The following is a 23,585-nucleotide window of genomic DNA, read 5'->3' on the forward strand; positions in this document are numbered from 1 at the left end:
TCAAACAGCTCGTGGTAAAGAACTGAAGTAAGGTGTGACCCGGCTCAATAGTAAACAAAACTCTAAAAAATTGATTTTTGATACCAATAGTTACATCAAAGGAATCGCATTTTAGTGCTGATTTTAAATATATAAGTTTCATCAAGTTTAGTCTTACCCACTAAAAATTACGATATTATTTTCGAAAACAGGGTAAACATCCCCTAAAAGTCATAGAATATTAACAAAAATTACACCATCAGATTCAGCGTATCAGAGAACCCTACTGTAAAAGTTTCAAGCTTCTATCAACAAAAATGTGGAATTTTGTATTTCTTGCCAGAAGATAAATCATGGATGCGTGTTTATTTGTTTGTTTTTTTTCCCAGGGGTGATCGTATCGACCCAGTTGTCCTAGAATGTCGCAAGAGGATAAATTCTGACGGAAATTGAAACTTGTAGTGCCCTTTTCAAGTGTCGAAAATATTGGAGGGCACCTAGTCCCCCTCCCATGCACGTTTTTCCCAAATTCACTGGATAAAAATTTTTAGATAGCCATTCTGTTCACCTTAGTCGAAAACCTAATAAATATGCCTTTGGGGAAGACTAATCCCCCTTAGTCCCCGGTGTAGGGGCTACAAGTTACAAACTTTGACCATTGTTTACATATAGCAATTGTTAATTATGAAGTGCACAGACGTTTTCAGGGGGACTTTCTTGCGTTGGGATGTGGGTGGGTTGTGGGGAGGAGGTTACATGGGATTATATTTCCATGGAGGAATTTTGCATAAGGGAAGAGAATTTCCATGAAGGGGGTGTAGGATTTTCTAGCATTATTTAAGAAAAATGATGAGAAAATAAATAATTTTTTTCAACTGGAAGTAACGAGCAGCATTAAAACTTAAAACGAACATAAAATACTACTGATATAAGGGGGTTCGTCTCCCCCTTATATTTTTTAAGTTTTTTATTGTTTTAAAACGTAAAGTTGAGAGAAAGAGTCAAACTTTAGCGTAAAGACCCAGGTGTTGAGGAGGGGTCAACCTCTTCTATATACTGAATAGTTTTTGTTCGTTTTAAGTCTTTATGTTACTCCTTACTTGCTGTTTAAAAAACTTGTTTTTTTTTTATTTAATCTAGGTAAAAACCAAGGTATCCCGTTCCGTGCACTTGTTTCACTGGCTCCTTTGCAAAGAAATATTTCCCATTAATGTCCTGGGGTTCACCTACTCTTGAATATAGAATAAAACTAGTTTTCGCAATATTAGCAGAGAGTAAGCTTAAACTAATAAAAATAAACTTTTTAAAGCAAGATTAGCCTTCAAAATCAAACTATGTAAACACCAACTAGAAAATCTTAATACCTTGTCATCAGCAAACGAGGTGAGACAAGAACGTGGCAGGTAAAACCTCATTTCTGTGTCTTTGATGATTTTTGAGTTTTGATAATCTTCGTGACTTTTGGTGTTTTTTTTTCTTTTTCTTTACTCTGCCTTTGTAAAATAGTGGCTAACAAAACAATTATTATCAGTATTCTTTTGTGACTGGCCATGACCTTAAAAATTAAAGTTTCATGCAGATAAGTTTTACTTAAAACGGATAAATAATCAGAAAAGTATTCGAATAAAGGTTAGACAGAGGAGTTCAAAGACAAAAGTGTTTTTTTTATCACTTATTTTATATCTATTATTTTTTCTCACTATTTTTATTAATAGCATCACTTTATGTGATTTTAACATGGGATTTCTGAATCTCAGTTGCAAGAACCCTTGGCAGGTGTGAAATGGTATATTACGAAAACTTTACTAAGTGTTTCCTTCCACGTAACTATATGTTATGCATTTTATTTTGAGCCACAGAGCACCAACGTCTGAAATTTTCTTAACGGTAAAAAAATATAAGAAATGCTAAGTAAAACCTAATCCGCCATAATCATCTGTTTCTACTGAATTTCAGATGCGGTGCAATAAACTGATGGACTACTTAGTAAAATATAATTTTGTCTATTTTGTCTATCTTTTTAAAAGATTCCTCATCATATTAAAAAGAAAGTACATAGTTATTTTTAGCACAGATAATTTTAAATAGACGATAAGAAATCTGACCAATTTGATTTCACAAATAATCTGTAAAGAAATCATTTATTTTCAATTTAAACAAAATTTTTTATGATTGTTTCAGACACATCGTTAATCAGAAAATTTTTAGCCTCGAATTTTATAATTTTTTTAGAGCACTCCTTAAATTATGCATACAAAGTTATTTTACATCATTTTCATGAATTTTAAAATACTTAAAGCTATCCAGAGTCACAATGGCACATATGAATCATATAGATTGCACTTTTTACTATTAGTATTATGTCGGCTAAAATAAAAACCTAACTGCTTGCAGTTACTACCATTGGAGGGGGGATTATATTTACCAGAATTTGTTTGACGCTCCTCATTTTCGGCCGGCATGCAACAAGCCATTAGTTTTAAGTTCGTTACATGGGAAGCTTTTTTTTGCAACTTATTTACTAATCGAACAGTTCATGGTATTGAACTGTAGTAAGGAGCGACGCGGCTCAATAGTAACCGAAGCTGTAAAAACTAAAATTTTTATGCCAATAGTTAGATCAAAGAATTAGATTTTAATGCTGATTTTAAATAGCGCAAGAGGAATCATTCTAACGGAGATTAAAATTTTTAATGCCCTCTTTAAGTGAACAAAAAAATTGGAGGACACCTAGCCCCCTCCCAAGCTCATTTCCCCCCTAAGTCAGTGGATCAAAATTCTGAGATGTCTGTTTTACTCACCATAGTCGAAAAAACTAATAACCATGTCTTTGGGGACGACTTATTGCCCCACAGTCCCCGTGGGAGGGGCTGCAAGTTACATACTTTGACCAGTGTTTACATATAGTAATGATAATTGGGAAATGTACAGATGCTTTCAGGGCGATTTTTTGGTTTGGGAGAGGGAGGAGTTGACGGGGAAGGATCTTCCCATAGCTGACGCTGCAAGTTACATACTGAGGGGCTGACGGGCTGCAAGTTACATACTTTGACCAGTGTTTACATATAGTAATGATAATTGGGAAGTGTCGAAAAAACTAATAACCATGTCTTTGGGAACCACTTATTGCCCCACAGTCCCCGTGGGAGGGGCAGTAAGTTACATAGTTTGACCAGTGTTTACATATAGTAATGATTATTGGGAAGTGTACAGAGACTTTCAGGGCAATTTTTTGGTTTGGGAGAGGGAGGAGTTGAGGAGGGGCTTACGAGGAAGAATCTTTCCATAGAGGAATTTGTCATTGGAGAAGACAATTTCAAAAAAGGGGACGCAGGATTTTCTAGTATTATTTAAACAAAAAAAATGAAAAAATAAATATGAAAAAAATTCCAACTGAAAGTAAGGAGCAGCATTGCAACTTAAAACGAACAGAAATTAATACACATATGAGGGGGCTCACCACCTCATAATAATACCTCTCTCTTTACGCTAAACTAGTTTTAGTAAATTCAACTATTTATTCTACGGCCTTTCTGATTCAGGGATCGTAGAACATTCTTAAGGAATTGGGACAAAATTTAAACTTTAGTGTAAACAGCAAAGTATTGACGAGGGGGTGAACCCACTCATATACGTAATAAAAAAGTACAAATATAGAAGTCCGTTACGTAAGTTAATTCGTAAGTTACGAATATCTTTTACTAATGAAAATGTTCGCAAAAAATTAAAAGTTCTAGTTGTCTTTTTAAGTAACCAAAAACAATGAAAAAACAAACATGAATTTTTTCAACTGAAAGTAAGGAGCAGCATCAAAAATAAAAAAAAACGAAATTATTACGCATATGAGGGTTTCACCTCTTCCTAATACCTCGCTCTTTATGCTAAAGTAATTTTATTAATTTAAAGTTTTTATTCTACGGCCTTTGTGATTCGGTTGTCATTCGAAGTATTGACAAGGGGGTGAACCCCTGAATATATGTAATAAAAACATATGAACATAGAAGATCGTTACGTTTATTAATTTGTAAGCTACGTATATTTTTTACTAATGAAAACGTTCGTAAAAAAATCTAAAGCTCTAGTCGACTTTTTAAGTAATTAAGAATCGGAGGGCAGCTAGGCCTCTTCCCGCGCTCCTTTTTTGCTCAAAATCTTCTGATTAAAAAAGCCACTTATCCAAAAAAATATGAAAAATTTTGTCTTCAATTATTTATGTGCGGAAAGCCAAAATAAAAACATGCATTAATTCAAAAACATTCAAAAATTAAATAAAAAAAACAAGTTTTTTTAACTGAAAGTAAGAAGCGACATTAAAACTTAAAACGAACAGAAATTACTCTGTATATGAAAGGGGCTTTTCACTTCTCAACGCCTCCCTCTTCGTGCTAGTGTTGTAAGGGCAGCTACACCTCCTCCCCCGCTCATGTTTTTCAAAATCTTCCAGTTAAAACTATGAGAAAAATATCGAAAAAATGAAAATAATTAATGTTCACATTTTTTTTCTAATTATTCATGTGCGGTGAGCCAAAATCAAAGCATGCATTAATGCAAAAACGTTCAGAAATAAAATTACAAAAATGTGTTTCTTTAACTGAAAGTAAGAAGCAACATTAAAACTTCAAACGAACGGAAATTAATCTGTGTATGAAAGGGGCTTTTCCCTCCTCAACGCCTCGCTCTTTACGCTAAAGTTTGACTCTTTCGCACAACTCTACTTTTTAAAACAGTAAAAACCGTTAGTGTAAAGAGGATGGCACTGAGGAGGGATCCGCTTCTTTCATATACAGAGTAACTTCTATTCGTTTTAAGTTTTAACTTTGCTCCTTACATTCTGCTAAAAAAAACTTCTTTGTTTTTTTTGAAATTTAATCCTTAACAAAATCAACAATATTTACGTGAATGTGCCAGTGCCCCATCCTGCGATCAGAGTAATAATACGTGGGGACAAATCTCTTGCTGGGTTGATGGCACAGCCGGAATTTACTCCAAAGCAAACGCCAATTGCCAAAAAGGTGAAGCCAACATATAGAGGGATCAGAGGTTTAGAGATCTGCATGTTCTTTTCATCTGTTATAGCACAAATAACAATAAGAAGAACCATGGTTCCAACAATCTGTAAAATAGAGAGAAAATAAATACGAATAGCGAAATCAGTTCAGAAAAATAGTATTAACGTGTTGTTATAAATAATGAAGTGGATGTTTAATATATAGGAACTTAATTCAATAAGAGTTTATTTTTAAGGGGTTAAAAATATAAGTTTAACTTATTGTGTTGCGAAAGCAACACTTTGGTTTATGTCGTGTATTTTCCCCTAGCTTATTCCTAGAAAGTGGTAAAGGTCTAACCTCTACGGTTTTTACGGAAAGTGTGACCCTTAGGGCGGATTGATGAATATGACTTTGAATTTCGGAAAGCTTCGTTGAACTTTTGCCTGGGGCCAAAAATCTGTTGTTTCTACCCATTTCTGTTCGTGATTTCAGCTGAGTTTATCATTTGGTTTTCACACTTAGGACTGCAGTAGAGAAATGGTATCAGATGTGCCTTTTAAACTTTACTTTCATTGCTAAAGAAATTAGAGTTTATCCTTTATTCCTTTCTAAGTGATGACGTTAGAAACTTGACCTACGGCAAAAAAGGTCAACTTTTCGGCGGCAGTCGATAGCTCTTAATGAGCTGATCGAAGTATATGTCATCCATATTTTAGTAGAAAAATTCTTTCATGAGATATATCAGAGATATATCATATATCAGTTTAGAGAGGTTGACAACTTCAGTAGTAAGGTACACACTGAAACCAAAAATAGGCCGATACAGAAATGGTATCAGATGTGTCTCTTAAACTTTAAAAGTTCTCTGATTGCTAGAACAAATTAGAGTTTATCCTTTGCTTCTTTCTAACTGATGCGTTAGAAACTTGGCCTGGGGCAAAAAAGTCAACTTTTGAACTAAGACAGACAGATTTTTTTTTTTTCGACGGCAGTCGATAGCTCTTGATGAGCTGATCCAAGTATATGCCATCCAATTTTGGTTAAAAAAAATTCTTGATGAGATATACCAGTTTAGAAGTTTAAAGGGGTTGGCAACTTCAGCAGTAAGGTACATACTGAAACCAAAAATAGGCCGATACCAATTGTGAGACACATAGGGGAGTTTTAAGCAATAGTTGGCTGTTAGCTCATAATCATTTTTGGCAATGAGAGCTTCACCACTTTTGCTAGTTGGTATACCTATTATTTGTGTCCGGTGTATTTGATGAAAAGACCAATTTGGTTCCAGTGGTAAGACATTTAGAGACCTTGTAAGTAATAATCGTCTGTTAGGCTAAAATCGTCTTCAGCAATGAGGGGTTTGCAACGTTTTCTAGTTGCAATGAGGGTTTGCAACTTTTGCGAGTTGGTGTACCTAGTATTTATTTTATGATCCTTACAGATTAACAATTTCAGCGTTTGATCGGAGCGAGGAAACTAAACCTAAGTGTTGCTCTCGCAACACTTTACTCGGCGAAGCCGAACAAAGGTTGCCGCAACACCTCATGCTGCCCATGCAACGTAGACCTAGTTGTATTTAATATAAAGAATGTTAAAAATATACGCTCTTTTCTTTTCTTTAATGTTCCGAGGCGTCTTCTATAATTCTTTTTCTTGTTTTTAGGTTGCAATAAACCAATTTAAAACTATTTTTTTTGGAAATCAAGGTAAAACATTTACGATAATAAAATAGCACATCATTGTATCCCCCCACCCCAAAAAAATGTCATTTACTGACAACTTGGGCTGCAAAAAATGGTTAGCATCATTTGCCCATATAATGCAATGTGACCTATCTCATTCAAACTTTATACTCTCCATTTCCGCTTAAAATACATTCCTTACAGCAAAAGAATGAATTAACCAAAAGTAATTCAATTGACAAATTTCTAACAATATTGGAAGTGGAAACATCGGGATAAAAAGATAACTACTAGCCCGTTCATATTTGATACTATTTTTAAGCTATGAATGTTTTTTAAAATAGCGTTAAAAGTTTTTCTTTAATAATAACACATAATATTATTATAATATATAATATAACTATATAATCTATGTGATATATATTATAATATATAATATAACTTTAATAATAAAAATAATAAGGCCCAAGGTGCTGATAGTATGATTAATGAGTTTCTTAAATATGGTGGCTAGGAGGTTAGGAATAAGCTACTGAAGATTATGAACATGATTTTTGAAAAAGGGGAAGTACCCAATTATTTTAGGAAAACCTTAACTAAACCACTGTATAAGAAAGGTGACAAGAGTGAGTGTCATAATTATCGAGGCCTTAGTCTGGTCTCTGTAGGTAGCAAATTGCTGAGTAATATGATGTTTTTTGGACCGAGAGATGCTGTAGACAAAGTTTTAAGGGAAGAAGAATGTGGTTTTAGAAAAGGCAGAGGATGTGTCGAACAAGCTTTCACTCTTAGCTTAATAATTTAGATGTCCTCCCGTTGTCAAACACCTTTGGTCCTCAGTTTTATCGATTATGAGCAAGTTTTCAATTCTGTTGAGAGCGTTAACAAAGGTCTTATCGTGATATGGCATACCAGAAAAATACATTAAAGTGATTCGTGCCATGTACGAGAATAATACTGCTGCGGTTAAGGTAGGAAATGAGGTTAGCAACTGGTTTTGTATTAAATAAGAAGTTAAGCAGGGTTGTGTTCTATCCCCCTTTATATGGATTATTTTGATGGACTTCGTCTTATTGAGCACAGGGAAGGCAATTGGAGACCATGGAATCAAATGGGGAGGAAAAACACTCCTGGACTTAGATTATGCTGATGATTTAAGCATATTAGATGAAACTGTGAGCAAAATGAATGAATTTTTAGAGGTTTTGCGAGTTCAGGGTGCTAAAATAGGCTGGAAAATTAATGTTAAGATGACTAAGTCACTAAGGCTAGGAATAAATGAAGATGAACAGATGACATTAGGTAACGAAAAGATTGATCAGGTGGGAAGCTTCAGCTACCATGGTAGCATTATTAGTAAAGACGGTGAGAGCAGTGAAGATGCTAAAAGTAGAATAGCTAAAGCTGAGAGTGTTTTTTTCACATTAAAAAATGTTTAGAAGAATAGAAAGATAAGTCTGCAAACCAAGATTAGAATATTGGAAGCTACAGTGATGACAGTGGTAAAATATGGCTCTGAAGCACGGGCACTCCAAAAAGCAGATGAAAATTTACTAGATGTTTTCCAAAGAAATTGCCTACAAATTGTTCTGGGTACCCGGCTGACTGACCGTATTTCAAACAGTAGGTTGTACAAAAAATGTGGTTCAATCTTTCTTGGGGTATAATGAAAGAAAGGTTGAGATGGCTAGGCCACGTTCTACGGATGAAAGATGACAGATTACCGAAGATTGTCCTTTTTGGCCAACCGTCTGGGACTACTAGGAAAGTAGGTCGTCCTTATCTGGGTTGGGAGGATGTCATAAATAAAGATTTAAAGTAAATAGGAACTTCCTGGGAGGGTGTAAAGAGGAAGGCTTTAAATAGATCAGGTCGGAGGAAGAGTGAGCGTAGCTCTGTTGGCCTCAGGTGGCTTGGCGCTGCAGTGAGTTGTTAGTAGTAGCAGTGGTAGTTTAATGAGAATGAATAGCTCTTTTGAAAGCATTAAAACTACTTTGGCGTAAAGAGTAAGGTATTGACGAGGGGGCGAAGCACCTCACAAACGTAATAATTTTTGTTCGTTTTAAGTTTTAATGTTGCCCCTTACTTTCAGCTGAAATAATTTTTTTTTATTTAATTGTACATGGGTCCTTACTTCCTTACGGGGAACGTTTTTGTATGTCCATGTGAGTATTCAAACAATTTAAATTGTACTTTTTGGCAGTTTTAGCCATTGCTTAAATGAAAAGCGTATGTTTTTACATAAGTCTTCATATTTCATGTGGAATAGTTCTTTGAATCCCCCCTCCCACTAAACATATATACATTCCCACACACATGCTTTGATACACATATGGTAACAATGAATGGCATACGAAACAATGGCAAAATTCTTAAATTTGTCACAACGGGGTTACAGGAACATACCAATAAATTTTAAGAAGCAGAAAAGAGTTCGGAAGACGAAACCTTATAAACATCTCAAACTGACCAAAACTCAAATTTAAGAACCTAGCAGAAACGTCTTTGATCTTAGAAACAATGTGATACTATATTTAGAATTATTTAGCCAAAGTTAGAGAGGAGCAGAATAAAAAAAAATAAAATCTAAATACACCCACACAAAGTTTAGAATTCATGCCCCCCCCCAAAAAAAAATATCGGCAAAATGAAAATTCAGCAAATATTATGTAAGACTAGGCAATAGTATTCAGATGAATACTACAGGGGTGCTTAGTCCTTCAACAATTTTTGCCCGTTTTCTCTTATCAACTGTGCCACAGTTCAATCAAAACTTACTGCGTCAGCAAGGCCTCCTAATGTTGTTGTCCACTTATAAGGGTACGTTGCAAAAATACCCGCCGTATTGCCAATGTTTAAGGTACCGTTGCCAACTTCATCTTCGTAATAATATATTCCCTCTGAAATAATCATTATAAATACAAGTAGTATGTTACTCTGGATTAACTTACAGGAAATATGGTATAAATACATAATTTTAAGCGTTTCAATATTCTTTAGCTTTGCGAAATAAGCATGAAAATAATGTTTTTTCGAAGATCCAGATTCTTTTTTTTTTACTGATTCTTTGTTAGTGGTGCTCATATTGTTTAATCTCTCAAGATTCATGCTGAATCCCTATACTTGCGTATTCTCAACAGGGTTGCAAACTTGCACTCTTTTCTATCTCAGAAAGAATGCGGAAGAGTGAAAATCTCTTTTTCTGGGTGTCAATTTTCATTCGTTTTAAACGTCAGTGGTTTACAACTTTGTCAGAAGCACTTTTAACCCAAGGAACAGAGTTGCCAACTTGCACAATTTTGTGTTAAATGGATTTCTTGAAGTTGTGTCCCTGTGTCCCGGTCGTCATTTATATTCCCTGTGTCCCGGTCGTGATTTGTGTCCGGGTGTCCCAGTCTGTAATTTCTCTTTGAGGCTCCCGGTCGTCATTTATATTCCCTGTGTCCCGGTCGTCATTGTTGTCCCGGTGTCCCGGTATGTAATTTCATCATTTGACAAACATGACGTCAGACGACAAACAACTTCATGACGCAGACAGCTCAATCCTTATAAAGACGTCAGTCGACACACAAACATGACGTCACTCGACACACACACACGCACACACAGACAACTTATTTATATATATATATATATATATATATATATATATATATATATATATATATATATATATATATATATATATATATATATATATATATATATATATATATATATATATAGATAAGGCTATATAAATATCAACGCTCTTTTTGATGTATGATCAGTTGGGGATTAAACCCCTACCAGACGGTTTTCCAAGACCATCTCTCACCAGAGTAACCTATGGATGAAGCTGACTCAGAAATAGCGGCATTATAACTGTAAATGATTCACCAAGGACAGAAGGCCCTACACTTCTACCACCTGATCACCTTACTTAAGATGGCTATCAGATAGTCCCACAACTAAAGAGAAATAAGCGAGAGAGATCAGAAGATTCCCCCCTTCCCCGCTAGCTAGACAACCCCAAACAAGATCTTCAACCCCAAGACAACCATCAAGAAACCTCTCTCCTTACTTACTAGGTGAAATTTCAGCTATCCGGCTTTCAAGGGTAGATAAGGACATTCACTTCTCAATAAAAGATATTGAAAAAATTTGTAAGAGCATCTTTGGCAAATTGAAGTCTAACTTCAAAGTAAATGTCCTCAGATCAGGTGACATAGACATTTATTTGCAGAATAGGCAACATACAAAACAAGCCCTGCAGATTAAAGAAATCCTTAACTTTGTAGTAAAGGCAGAAGAAATAAAACTCAAAGAGAAGCAATCCTGTAAGGTGGTAGTATACAATATCATATCTGATTATTCAACAGAAAAAATCAAAATCAGCTGTTTTGATGAGAGAGGAAATCGGCTTGAAATCCTAGAGGTGACAAGACTAAAACGGAAAGTAGAAAACCAGATGCTTCAAACCAAGTCAGTTGTATTAATCCTTAAGCCACAGACCCCTCCACAAAAAGTTTGTGATTGAAAATCAGAAGCCAATAAAGATATACAATATAACACTAGTAGCAGCAATGATGAAAGAACTCCCCCTTCTTGGCACTACAGCAGCTCTGAAAACGCCAACCTGTTTGCCCCCCATTCCAGCCACAATTTTGTGGCCCCTTTTACCTGGTCCTACAGGGCCAATTCAAAAACAAACCAAAAACATATGCTAACACCTCGAAACCACTAACAGACCCACACCTAAACCTACAACCTTAATGCGAAAAGCATCACAATCCTGCAGGATTGGAAGTTGAGCCACAGAAATCCAAATTCAAACTTTTTATGGCTCAGTAGCATCAACCCCAAATTCAACCTCAGTTACTGAAAAATCCAGTCCAACAACTCTACCAGGAATTTTTACTTGTTACTCATCATCAAAATTACTCTTAGAATGTTAGATTAGGTGTCTTGGTGAGAGACAAAAGAAAGATTAGAAGGAATGATGACAGCAATTGCTTTAATGGAACTTGTCAACAGCAGCAACTTTCAGGAGTCAGTGAAAGCCCTCCTGAAATGGAAGTATTTAAATGTTCTTTGGCCTGACATTTCCACCTCTGCAAATTATATATTTCAAGAGATGACCTCAAAAGCAAGGAACTTGGAATCAAACCCATCCATAAGCAGTAAAAAAAAGTTTCAGTGACTCCACAAGCCAAATGGCTCAGAATAATGACCAATTAAGCAATATCTAGAGTGAATAAAAATTTTTACAACAAAGTACTTCACGAAGATCCAAGCTTTCGGCCCTAAGCACATTGTCACTTCCACACTTCTCAAAGACCTAAGAAAGCATATCCCAAAACTTCCATCTAGAGTTAGGCTGCTCAAAGAAACTATTTTGAATTGGAGAAGTGAGATTGTATCTAATTCTTTACATATACCAGATTCCTCCCCCCCCCTTGGAGAAGGATTGCCCAGATGAAAAAGTAAATGAAAATAAGCTAACTTATAATATTGATCTGCTGTGAGCGAGAGTGAGTACGAAGAGCCGTATTGGTACCAGCCAGCTTCTAGGACTAAAACTGCTGGGGACAGGCAGCTCAAGTACTCGCACTTCCCACTGACCAATCAGAAGGTAGGTTGCTAAAAATCAATTATCTATTTTTGTTAGCTTCTGAACGACAGATTAGTAAACTGAAAACATGTTTTATTTTAAAACAATCAAGTTGTTGATTTATTTATTGTGCTTTTGTATAAGTTTTACTGTTTAGACTTTTTTTTTATAGTATTCTATACATGTACAGCGAAAAAAAGTAGCAAAAAGCGTAGGATCTGGTAGCAAGCAAAAGCTTGATTTAAAAGTTACTTCTTATGATTATTTTATTCTAAGCAGATATGAATTACATGGTTAACTGCATTATTATGGTTAGATACTTTATATGGATAAGGTTATTATAATCTACTAAAACTAAATTCTCGTCCGATAAGTCAAGAATAATAAAAATTTCAAGATGTGAAGACCATAGCAAAACCTTTGCTCAATTTACAAATCGCAAATTTTGTAATTTGTGTAATATTTTATGTTTATGAAGTGTAAATTGACGTTTGGCTTGATGTCACAGAATCCTTTATATATATATATATATATATATATATATATATATATATATATATATATATATATATATATATATATATATATATATATATATATATATATATATATATATATATATATATATATATATATATATATGTGGGCCATACAGTCCCTTCCACGCGCGTAAGTCGTTACGTGCCATATTAGTTACACACCATTGTAGTTGTGTTCCTGTGTCCCACCCGTGAATATAGATAGATATATATATGTTTTTAACTACGTAAAATTTGCGAATATACAACATTCTTTGCTGTCCCATTGTCTCTGCATATAAATAGATTGTCAGGTTTACCGACTCTTGAACATGCAATATATAATTGTCCTTGGGAAAAACAATCCGTATTCAGATCTATACCTCATTATTCTAATGATTGCCCTTGAGCTTTGTTGATGGTGGTTGCTAATTGTACATTCCCTGTGTCACCGTCGTCATTTATATATCCCCCTATGACCCCCGGCGTCCCCGTTGTAGTTGCGTCCCTGTGTCCCGGTCTTTATTTATATTCCCTGTGTCCCGGTCGTCATTTCTGTTCCGGTGTTTTTTTCTTTTTAGTTTTTTGCTTTTTTTTTCCTTTTTTAAGTTTTTTTCTTTTTAGGTCCCGGTGTCCCGGTCTGTAATTTCTCTTTGAGTGTACCGGTAGTCGTTTATATTCCCTGTGTCCCGGTCGTCATTTTTGTCCCGGTGTTTTTACTTTTTAGTTTTTTACCTTTTTTTTCCTTTTTTAAGTTTTTTTCTTTTTAGGTTCTTTCTTTTTTTAGTTTTTTTTTCGCCATATTAGTTACGCGCCATTGCAGTTGTGTCCCTGTTTCCTATCTGTGAATATAGATAGATACATATATATGTTTTTAACTACGTAAAATTTGCGAATATACAACATTCTTCACTGTCCTATTGTCTATGCATATAAATAGATTGTCAGGTTTACCGACTATTGAACATGCAACATATAATTGTCCATGGGAAAAACAATCCGTATTCAGATCTATACTTCATTATTTTAATGATTGCCCTTGAGCTTTGTTGATGGTGATTGCTAATCAAACATTCCCTGTGTCCAGGTCGTAATTTTTATATCCCCCTGTGCCCCCCAGCATCCCCGTTGTAGTTGTGTACCTGTGTTCCGGTCGTCATTTATTATCCCTGTGTCCCGGTCGTTATCTGTGTCCCGGTGTCCCAGTCTTTAATTTCTCTGTGAGTGTCCCGGTCGTCATTTATAATCCCTCTGTCCCAGTGTCGTGGTCGGCATTTGTGTCCCAGTCTGTAATTTCGTCAGTCGACAAACATAACGTCAGTCGACAAACAACTTCATGACGACATACAGCTCAATCCTTATAATGACTTCAGTCGACAAACACGACGTCAGTCGACACACGAACATGACGTTAATCAACAGACACACACAAATAAACAACTTATTTTTGTATATATAGAAGATGTATATATATATCACAATCTACTTGTCAAACTGGGTAAAAGACTTATTCAAAGAAGAGCAGGGGGCGAAAAATACTGACAAAGCACTTATAAGCACTAATCCAACGAAATTTATTTGTTCATCCAAGCTATTTCCCAAAATAATACCTCAACTATTGTCTTATGTCACAAAATATGGATCCTAAAACATTTACATGAATCATGAGATCCATGAATTACATGAATACATGAAACATTTACATTTTAAAACATTATAAACTTGGTAATCAGTATTATCGTCAGTAAATATGAAGTTGAGATCAATGAATCTATAAGATTTAATTGCCAAATATTGCAACACATATACGTCACAGAGGCAGTTTGTGAACAAATAAAAAAAAAGGCAATATGAAAAAGTTTTTGCAACTGAAAGAAAGGAGCAACATTAAAACTTAAAAAGAAGAGAAATTATTACGTATGTGAAAAGAATTGCCTCCTCATCATCATCCCACTCTTAACACTAGAGTTTTTTAGTACGTTAAAAAAAGCCTCTTATTGTTCTAATTTAACTACCTTTGTGTTTCAAGAGTTGTTCTTACGAAAGTGGGACGAAATTCAAACTTTAGCGTAGAGATCAAGGTGTTGAAAAGGGTTTAAGATATGTAATAATTTCTGTTTGTTTAAAATTTTCAGGTTGCTCCTTGCTTTCAGTTGAAAGAAATTTTTTTTTTTTAATTTAATTTTTGATCATTTTCTAAATGATGCCATGAAATATGGCTCCACCTCCAAGGAAAAATTGCTCCTCCCCATGGAAATATCATGTAGAGAATTTAATTTGGGAGAAGATTTACCCCAAACAATTACCCTTAACATCTCCACGCTTAAAGAGTCGGCAAAGTAAAAGCAAAATATACAAAAATATTTCGGATAAAGATTCTGGGAAAGTCCGCCGACGTAAAATTTTTCCTAAAAAGTTCACTCCCTCGCAACCTCCTTCTCTTTAGAAATTTTTCCCCGTGGAAAATCCTCCAAGCAGGAAATTTCTCTGCCTCACCCAAAAAATTTATGCATACTTCTGAATAACAAATACTGAGCGTAAACAAAAGACAAATTTTATAATTTAAATGCCTTTCCTCGTGAGCTCAGGGGGGTTTTGTTATCTCCAAAGGCAAAGTTATTGCGCCCTTTTAGTATTACTAAAAAAATAGCTATCTCAAATTTTTGATAAGATGATTTTGGAAAAAATGGGCTTGGAAGTGAGCAAAATTTTAGATGGTAAATTGTTATTGCGAAATTTAATTCGATTGGCAAATACTCTTTTTTTTTCTAGCTCATAAGCATAAATTTTTAGACTGGTGCAACAGAAGGAGTTTCACCCCTTGTTTTTCGCTATTCCATCTTTTCGCTGTTCCGGAATTTTCCAAAACTTTTTGGAAAATTGCCCTATGGATTGTTTTACTTTCGAGAGTGTTCAAAGTGATTAAGAAAGGAGGTGGCACGGAACTGTAATTCCTTAACTTATAGCCTTTGTATAACTTATAATTGACTGTACAAGCTAAGAAGTAAAAAAGAAAAATCCTAGGGTAAAAAAAAATACGTAATAGAAATAGGAAAATAAATTTTACTGAGTAGTAAACACAAATAAAAGCTGCGGAGATGCTGCGACATTGCTTACATTAAGATCCGTATACAGGGAGGGGGATTATCAGGCTTGAACCCCCCCCCCCCAAACAAAAAATACGGCTCGTAAAAAAGTCAACAAAACACACATGAAATTTTTTCAGCCCCAAAACACAATACTCCCTCCTCCCTCCCCCTGAAAAAAGGCATTAATTGCTTCACCAAGAAGATTCTATTTAAATAGATTACACATTATATTATATCCTATCTTTTTTCACTTATTTATTTTTCCAAAATCACCAAGGCTTGCGAACGCAAAAAAATGAACTTGTGATATGGATCAACGTAAGCATTGTTGCACTTGAAACTCTACTTCAAGTTCCTCTTGTTTTCAAAATAGCATATTTTATATTTCAATTTAAGCTAAGCAATTACTTTATAGATATTATTTGTTTGGAATGTTAAAAAATATATGTCCAAATAACTTTTCATTAATTTCCAAAGGAAATAAAATTTCAGGAAACCTGAATATTAACTCGTAATCTCAGTTCACCGATCTCAACATATTGCTTTATATATTAAATGAAAATCCCACGAAAGTGATTGTTTACCATGATTTTATTCTAGAACCTAATTTAAACATTCAAATCATTTTTATGTGATGCTTAAGCTATGTTTGTGTGCTTTACTTACCACTGTATACGCCTAAAACAACTGCAGCAGCTATGTGATTCTTATGGTGTGATTCTATGTGATTCCAAATGTGATTCTTATGCTTGTGTGCTTTACTTACCACTGTATACGCCTAAAACAACTGCAGCAGCTATAAGTCCTCCCAGGTATTGGCCTGCCATATAATGCAACACTTTTTTCCATGGATGTTTACCAACTATGGCCATGGCAAAAGTAAGAGCTGGGTTCAAATGAGCCCCTAGAAATTAATTGATCAATGATTAAATAATCAATTGGTAATTAATCAAACTATTTTTGAGCAGTCAGTACAGGGCAGAGAAAAATATTAGAAAATACTTATTTTTCACAATAAAATTCGCAAAGGGTTGGGAGCTTGTCTGCTAAATAGTCACCTTCTTCGAATCAGCATTTAAAATACACAATACCAAACATTTTTCAGGGTTCCCAGGCAATGCATTGAACCATGACACCAGAATCCGTTACATTGTAACCACGTGTGTGAATTATTTCAGCTTTGATGGTTTTTGTAGTTTTTCAAGAGGGGGGGGGGGTCAAATCAGACAGAAATAGCATAAGTACACTCAACTTACCATTTTCCTGATATTGTATCAATATTAAGGAGGGGTCCTATTGCTTATGTGTGTAAATAATTATGTGTCTATGCCAAAAGTCATAGTTTTAATCAATTAAAAAAAATTTTTTGGTTTAAAAACTGGACCAAAAAATATGCAGTGATTCAGAATCAAAACAATTTTCGCTCTAGGTCTTTCACAAATTTTTTTAGGTTGAATTTGAGGTTGAGGCAAAAAATGTTGATTCAGTAAATACCAGCCAATGTGATTAGATAAGTCATCTCTGCACTCTTTTTTGCTGATGAATATGAAACTAAATGTTTAAAGTCAAAAGAATTTCTTGAGGCTCAAAGTTTTGAGAGGGAGAGAGGTTGGGGGAGAGGTTCAGCATGCAGGTGTATATTAAACTTGGCCTATGGCAAAAAATATGCAGCCTCACGCCTTGGTAACAACCCAGACAGGGTCCAGGTATTGTCCAGTATGTCTGGAACCTCAGTTTTGTGAAAGTGAGTAAGAATAAGGAGGATGAGCGAAGCGCAAAGTTGGCAATAACAAAAAATATTCCGTCAAAAAGCTTCCCTTAGCTGAGACAAAACACTAGTTCTAAAAAAGAGATCAATATACTCATATATCATGCAACACAGACGTTTGGTTTTCTTCTTCGCTACCATCTTCTTCAAGGTTTGCGGCACAAACTGTTTCACACTTAGAACACTTTGTTCTTTTACAATTGCCACAAGCCCAGGTAAATTTTAAGCCATTTTTTTGCAAGAATATCGCAGCGTCGCACTTGCAATTACAGTGAAACACTGAGAGAAGGGAAGGTGGTGTCGGGGATCCATCTGAATGTAAAGATCTTAATTTTCCTTTCCGCTCAATCCAACCATACTAAAAAGGAGTTGACACTCAACTTTTTTCCAATCATGCTTGCAAACATCACTTGTTGGTATGAGCATTTTTTCCTCTACATACTTCCTTGAACTTTCAACTTTTTCAAACAATTTCCAGTGGCTGTCCTGGTATAGACTTGTCTCATTTCTGCAGCTTTAAGTAAGATAAGCATGGCCCTCTCGTCAGATTTTCTAATGTTGTCTTTTCTAGAAGCTTTAAGGGCTCATTTATAGCTTATTTTTATACTTAATCGCTTTTTTTTAAATTTGGCTTCATAACATATTCCCATACAGTGCACTTTCGGTTGTTCCCCTCATTTTTTCAAGTGAAAAAAGTGCCTTTCTAACGAACTGAACAAAAAAGGTGTTTTCAAACAGTTCGTGGTAACGAACTGTAGTAAGGAGCGACCCGGGTCAATAGTAAACGAAACTGTAAAATTCGGGATTTTGATGCTAAAAGATACATCAAAAGAATTGGATTTTCATGCTGATTTTAAATATATAAGTTTCATCAGATTTAATCTTTTTCATCAAAAGTTACGAGCCAAAGAAAATTTGCCTTATTTTGGAAAATAGGGGAAAACACCCCCTAAAATTTATAACATCTTAATGAAAATCACAGAATCGCATTCAGTGTACAAGAGAACCCTATAGCATACATTTCAAGCTCCTATCAACAAAAATGTGGAATTTCGTATTTTTTGCCAGAATACAGATCACGGATGCCTGTTTATTTGTTTGTTTGTTTTTTCTTTTTCCCAGAGGTCATCGTATCGAACAAGTGGTCCTATAATGTCATAAGAGGGCTCAATCTAATGGAAATGAAAAGTTCTAGTGCCCTTTTTAAGTGACCAAAACATTAGAGGGAACCTAGGCCCCATCCCATGCTCATTTTTTCCCAAAACTTAACGGATCAAAATTTTGAGATAGCCATTTTGTTCCACATAGTCAAAAACCATAATAACTATGATGATGATTTACGATGATTTACTCCCCCACAGTCCCTGGGTGAGGGGCTGCAAGTTGCAAACATTGACCAGTGTTTACATACAGTAATGGCTATTGGGAAGTGTAGAGACGTTTTCAGGGGGATTCTTTTGGTTTTGGGGGTTGGGTTGAGGGAAGGGCGCTATGTGAGAGTATCTTTCCTTGGAGGAATATGTCATGGAGGAAGAGAAACTCCATGAAAAGGGCACAGTATTTTCTAGCATTACTATAAAAAAAAACAATGAAAAAGTAAACATGAAAGAGTTTTTTCAGTTGAAAGTAAGGAGTAGCATTAAAACTTAAAACGAACAGAAATTATTAAGCATATGAGAGGTTCTAAAAATACTTTAGAATGAAGAGCAAGGTATTTAGGAGGATATAAACACATCGCTCTTGATGCCAAATTGTTTTTAGTAACTTCAACTACTTATTCTACGGCCTTTCTGATTCAGGGGTCATTCTTAAAGAATTGCAAAAAAACTTAAGATTTAGTAGAAAGAACGAGGTATTAATGAGGGGACACACCCCTCTATACTTTAGAATATTTTAGAACAAACCCCTATATTTATAAAAATATAAGAATATAAAAGTTTTTTACGTAAGTTAATTCTTAGGTTAAGTATATTTTTTACTAATAAAAACGTTCGTTCAAAATTAAGAGTTCTAATTGCCTTTTTAAGTAACCAAAAAATTTATTTTCGCAAAAAAATTTTACTTTTAATAGTAACCGAAATGATAGTTACCATTCCTGAGTCAGCGTCGGATGGAAATTTTTTTTCAGTAGGCAGTTTTTTTTTCAAAACTCGTTTCTTAACTTTTAACTACTATGGGCTGGGGCTCTCTCTTTACTCCTTTAGTTTTAGATACTGCTTCCACCATGAATCGGACCTCTATGCAAGAGGCTATTAAAAATACCTACGTCCTTGGGACAAAAGGAAGGGAAGTAAAATAAAGTGACAAGATCGGTATTAACGGCATCAAGAGTAGAATTTATCTGCGCAAACAGTTGGTGTTCCAGGATCAGGGTTGGCTCAATGGAGAGGGTAGGGAAAGGGTGATTCGCTCCTTCTTTTTTGATGTCGTGTAAGTCATTAATTTTGGCCTTATTCTGGTCCCGGATGCTCAAATCAGTCAGAGACAGCATAGGTCGTAATAAATGGAGAATCTCACCCCCTCCAACCAGGGTGACTTGACCACCCCTGTCCAGGATGTGGGCGGATCCTAAAATGATGTATATTTTGTATCTGACAGAAGTACAAGCGGCTTGTGCTACTAATTAGCAACACATTATCAACAGAGAAATCCAAACACTATTTTGGCAACGTTTCTAATGTGTTCCAAGTGCAAAATTGACCATTAAACTTTATTGAACAACATTTTAAATGAGGACAAACTAGAATTCTATGGAAAGAACCAATATTTCGCCACCTTTTACAATTGTAGATAGGAAAAACAATCTTCTATACAAACAATGGATTTCCATCTTATCAGATTAGCTTAAAAATCTTTTAACAAATATGTCAACAATAAATATAATTAAAAGAAGCATTTTGAGGACATTATCTAAGCAAAAAAAACAAACAAAAGATAGGAAGTATGAACATAAGCTAAGAGCTCATATGGCACTTGTGACGAGACAAGAAGAGCTAAGAGCCAAGAGCTCATATGGTATGAGCTCTAACAAAATTCTAAGAATCAATAGATTGATTTAAAATGAAAATCAGAGGCTTAATGCTGGTCAGGATTTAAAATTTTTATCTCCCTTTAGCCCTCCAGATGGTCGAATCTGGGAAAACAACTTTATCAAGTCAATTTGTGCAGCTCCCTGAAACTCCTACCAATTTTTATCGTCCTAGCACGCCCAGAAGCACCCAACTTGCCAAATCACTGAACCCCTCCCCCCAGCTCCCCCAAAGAGAGCGAATCCTGTACGGTTACGTCAATCACGTATCAAGGTCATTTGCTTATTCTATCCACCAAGTTTCATCCCGATTCCTCCACTCCAAGTGTTTTCCAAGATTTCCTCCTCCAACTCCCCCCAATGTCAAAAGACCTGGTCGGGATTTGAAATAAAGAGCTCTGAGACATGATTTCCTTCTAAATATCGAATTTCATTAAGATCCTATCACCTATTCGTAAGATAAAAATACCCCAATTTTCACGTTTTTAATAATTCCGGTTTCCCCTCCAGCTCCCCCCAATGTCATTGGATCTGGTCGGAATTTATTCCGACCAGATCAAATTAGAGCTTTAAAGCACAAGATCCTTCTAAATTTCAAATCTCATTAAGATCTGGTCACCTTTTCGTAAGTTACAAATACTCAATTTTCAAAATTACCCCCTCCCCCTCACAACTCCACCAAAGAGAGCAGATCCGGTCTGGTTATGTCAGTCACGTATCTTAGACAAGTTTTTATCCTTCCCGTCCAGTTTCATCCTGATCTCTTCGCTTTATGTATTTTCTAAGATTTCCAACCAAATGACGCTGGATCTGGTTGAGTTTTAAAGTAAGAGCTTTGAGACACGATATCCTTCTAAATATCAAGTTTCATTGAGATCTGATCATCCGTTCGTAAGTTAAAAATACGTCATTTTTCAAATTTTTCAGAATTAACCCCCCCCCCCCCAACTACCCCAAAGAGAGTGGATCTGTTTCGGTTATGTCAATCATGTATCTAGGACTTGTGCTTATTTTTCCCACAAAGTTTCATCCTGATCCCTCCACTCTAAGTGTTTTCTGAGATTTTAGGTTTCCCCCTCCCAACACCCCCCCCCCCCCAATGTCACCAGGTCCGGTCGGGATTAAAATAACAGCTCTGAGGCACGATATACTTCCAAATATCAAATTTCATTGAGATCCGATCACCCGTATTGGGTTAGTCTCCGGGGTTAACCCATGAGGCCTCTAGATGTCTTATGACTCACTTGGTTTTAAGTTGTAAATTTAATTATGTCTCAAGATGGTGCGCAGAGGATGGAAATGGTATCGTACGGCATGGGATTTGTTTTTTATTTATTTCTGTCAAGATTGGTTAAGAGAACTATTTATTTTTAATTTTTGTGCGTATTTAAGTGTTGCTTAAAGGTAGCTCAATTGCATTCGAGCTATACTCTTAGTCTGAGTTACCTAATATTTTGTATGTATTGGTTATATTAAAAGAACCTTGAAAAAAGTTAAAAATACCTCATTTTTTCTTATTTTTCAGAATTAGCCCCCCCTCCCCAACTACCCCAAAGAGAGTGGATCCGTTCTGGTTATGTTAATCATGTATCTAGGACTTGCGCTTATATTTCCCACCAAGTTTCAAGTTTCCCACCAAGTTTCATCCCAATCCCTCCACTCCGGAAGTGTTTTCCAAGATTTTAGGTTTTCCCCTGCCAAATCCCCCCCCAATGTCACCAGATTCGGTCGGGATTAAAATAACAGCTCTGAGACACGATATCCATCCAAATATCAAATTTCATTAAGATCTGATCAACCGTTCGTAAGTTAAAAATATTTCAATTTTTCTATTTTTTTCGAATTAACGGGCTCCTCAATCCCCCCCCCCAGAGGGTCAAATCAGAAAAACGTCTATTTCTAATTTAATCTGGTCAGGTCCCTGATACGCCTGCTAAATTTCATCGTCCTACCTTACTTGGAAGTGCCTAAAGTAGCAAAACCAGGACCGACAGACAGACAGAATTTGCGACTGCTATATGTCATTTGATTAATACCAAGTGCCATAAAAAATACATCTAATGGTGAAAATAGGAATTTGCTAAGAAAAAACTATATAAATACCATCTTATCAAATTAATCGGAAAGTCTTTTAATCTTTTTTCCATAACTGATAAAATCTTTTTATGATATTCCTAAATAAGTCCCCTGTAAATATGAACCAACAACCTTCTATACCAACAATGAAATTTTGTCTTATTTCATTAGCTTCGAAATCTTTTATCATATATGTCGGTAATTTTAACTGGAAGTAGGGAGCGACATTAAAACATAAAACGACCAAAAATTATTCCGTGTATGAAAAGGGGTTGTCCCCTTCCCAACGTCCCACTCTTTACGCTAAGGTTTGACTCTTTGTTACACCTATACTTTTTAAAACAATATAAAAATCTTTGGCGTAAAGAGCGAGGCGTCGAGACGAGACAAGCCTTTTCATATATGGAATAATTTTTGTTCGTTTAAGTTTTAATGTCACTCCTTACTTGCAGTTAAAAAAACTTGTTTTTTTATATTTAATTTTTGAACGTTTTTGAATTAAGGCATGTTTTGATTTTGCCTCACCGCACATGAATAAATACAAATAAATACTTACTACTGTTCATTACCACGAACTGTTTGAAAAGGACAACGAAATAACACAGTTTTGCTCCTGGACCAATCCTTTGCCTATTGCTTGAAACCCAACTTTACCTGAAACCCAAGCTTTTCTAAGATTTGTTTTTTACTTTTTCAAAACTATGAAGTTCACACAACAGCACCTCATTTTTACAGTCGTTGCCACGTTGAACAGCGAAAATAGATAAACGAAACTAATTAGGTAAATTTGACAATGCTTCTCGTCTGTATACTCAAACATTTACAATATTTTGATTCCCAACGACATCTACACCTTCAAAA

The 23,585-nt window shown here is 35.3% G+C and overlaps 1 protein-coding gene across 1 annotated transcript in view; it reads right to left on the minus strand.

Annotated features, from left to right (window-relative positions):
* The window catches only part of LOC136031381 (aquaporin-7-like), a 70,521-nt gene that overhangs the window by 21,952 nt on the left and 24,984 nt on the right, over positions 1-23,585 (minus strand). Inside the window, exons 4-6 of the mRNA XM_065710899.1 lie at positions 16,619-16,756; positions 9,431-9,552; positions 4,875-5,092 (exon numbers count right to left, since the gene is read on the minus strand). Of these exons, the coding sequence (XP_065566971.1) occupies positions 4,875-5,092; positions 9,431-9,552; positions 16,619-16,756 (478 nt within the window). The remainder of the gene's footprint in view (positions 1-4,874; positions 5,093-9,430; positions 9,553-16,618; positions 16,757-23,585) is intronic.

This window comes from Artemia franciscana, chromosome 9, assembly GCF_032884065.1.
Source record: "Artemia franciscana chromosome 9, ASM3288406v1, whole genome shotgun sequence".
NCBI classification, from domain to species: Eukaryota; Metazoa; Arthropoda; class Branchiopoda; order Anostraca; family Artemiidae; genus Artemia; species Artemia franciscana.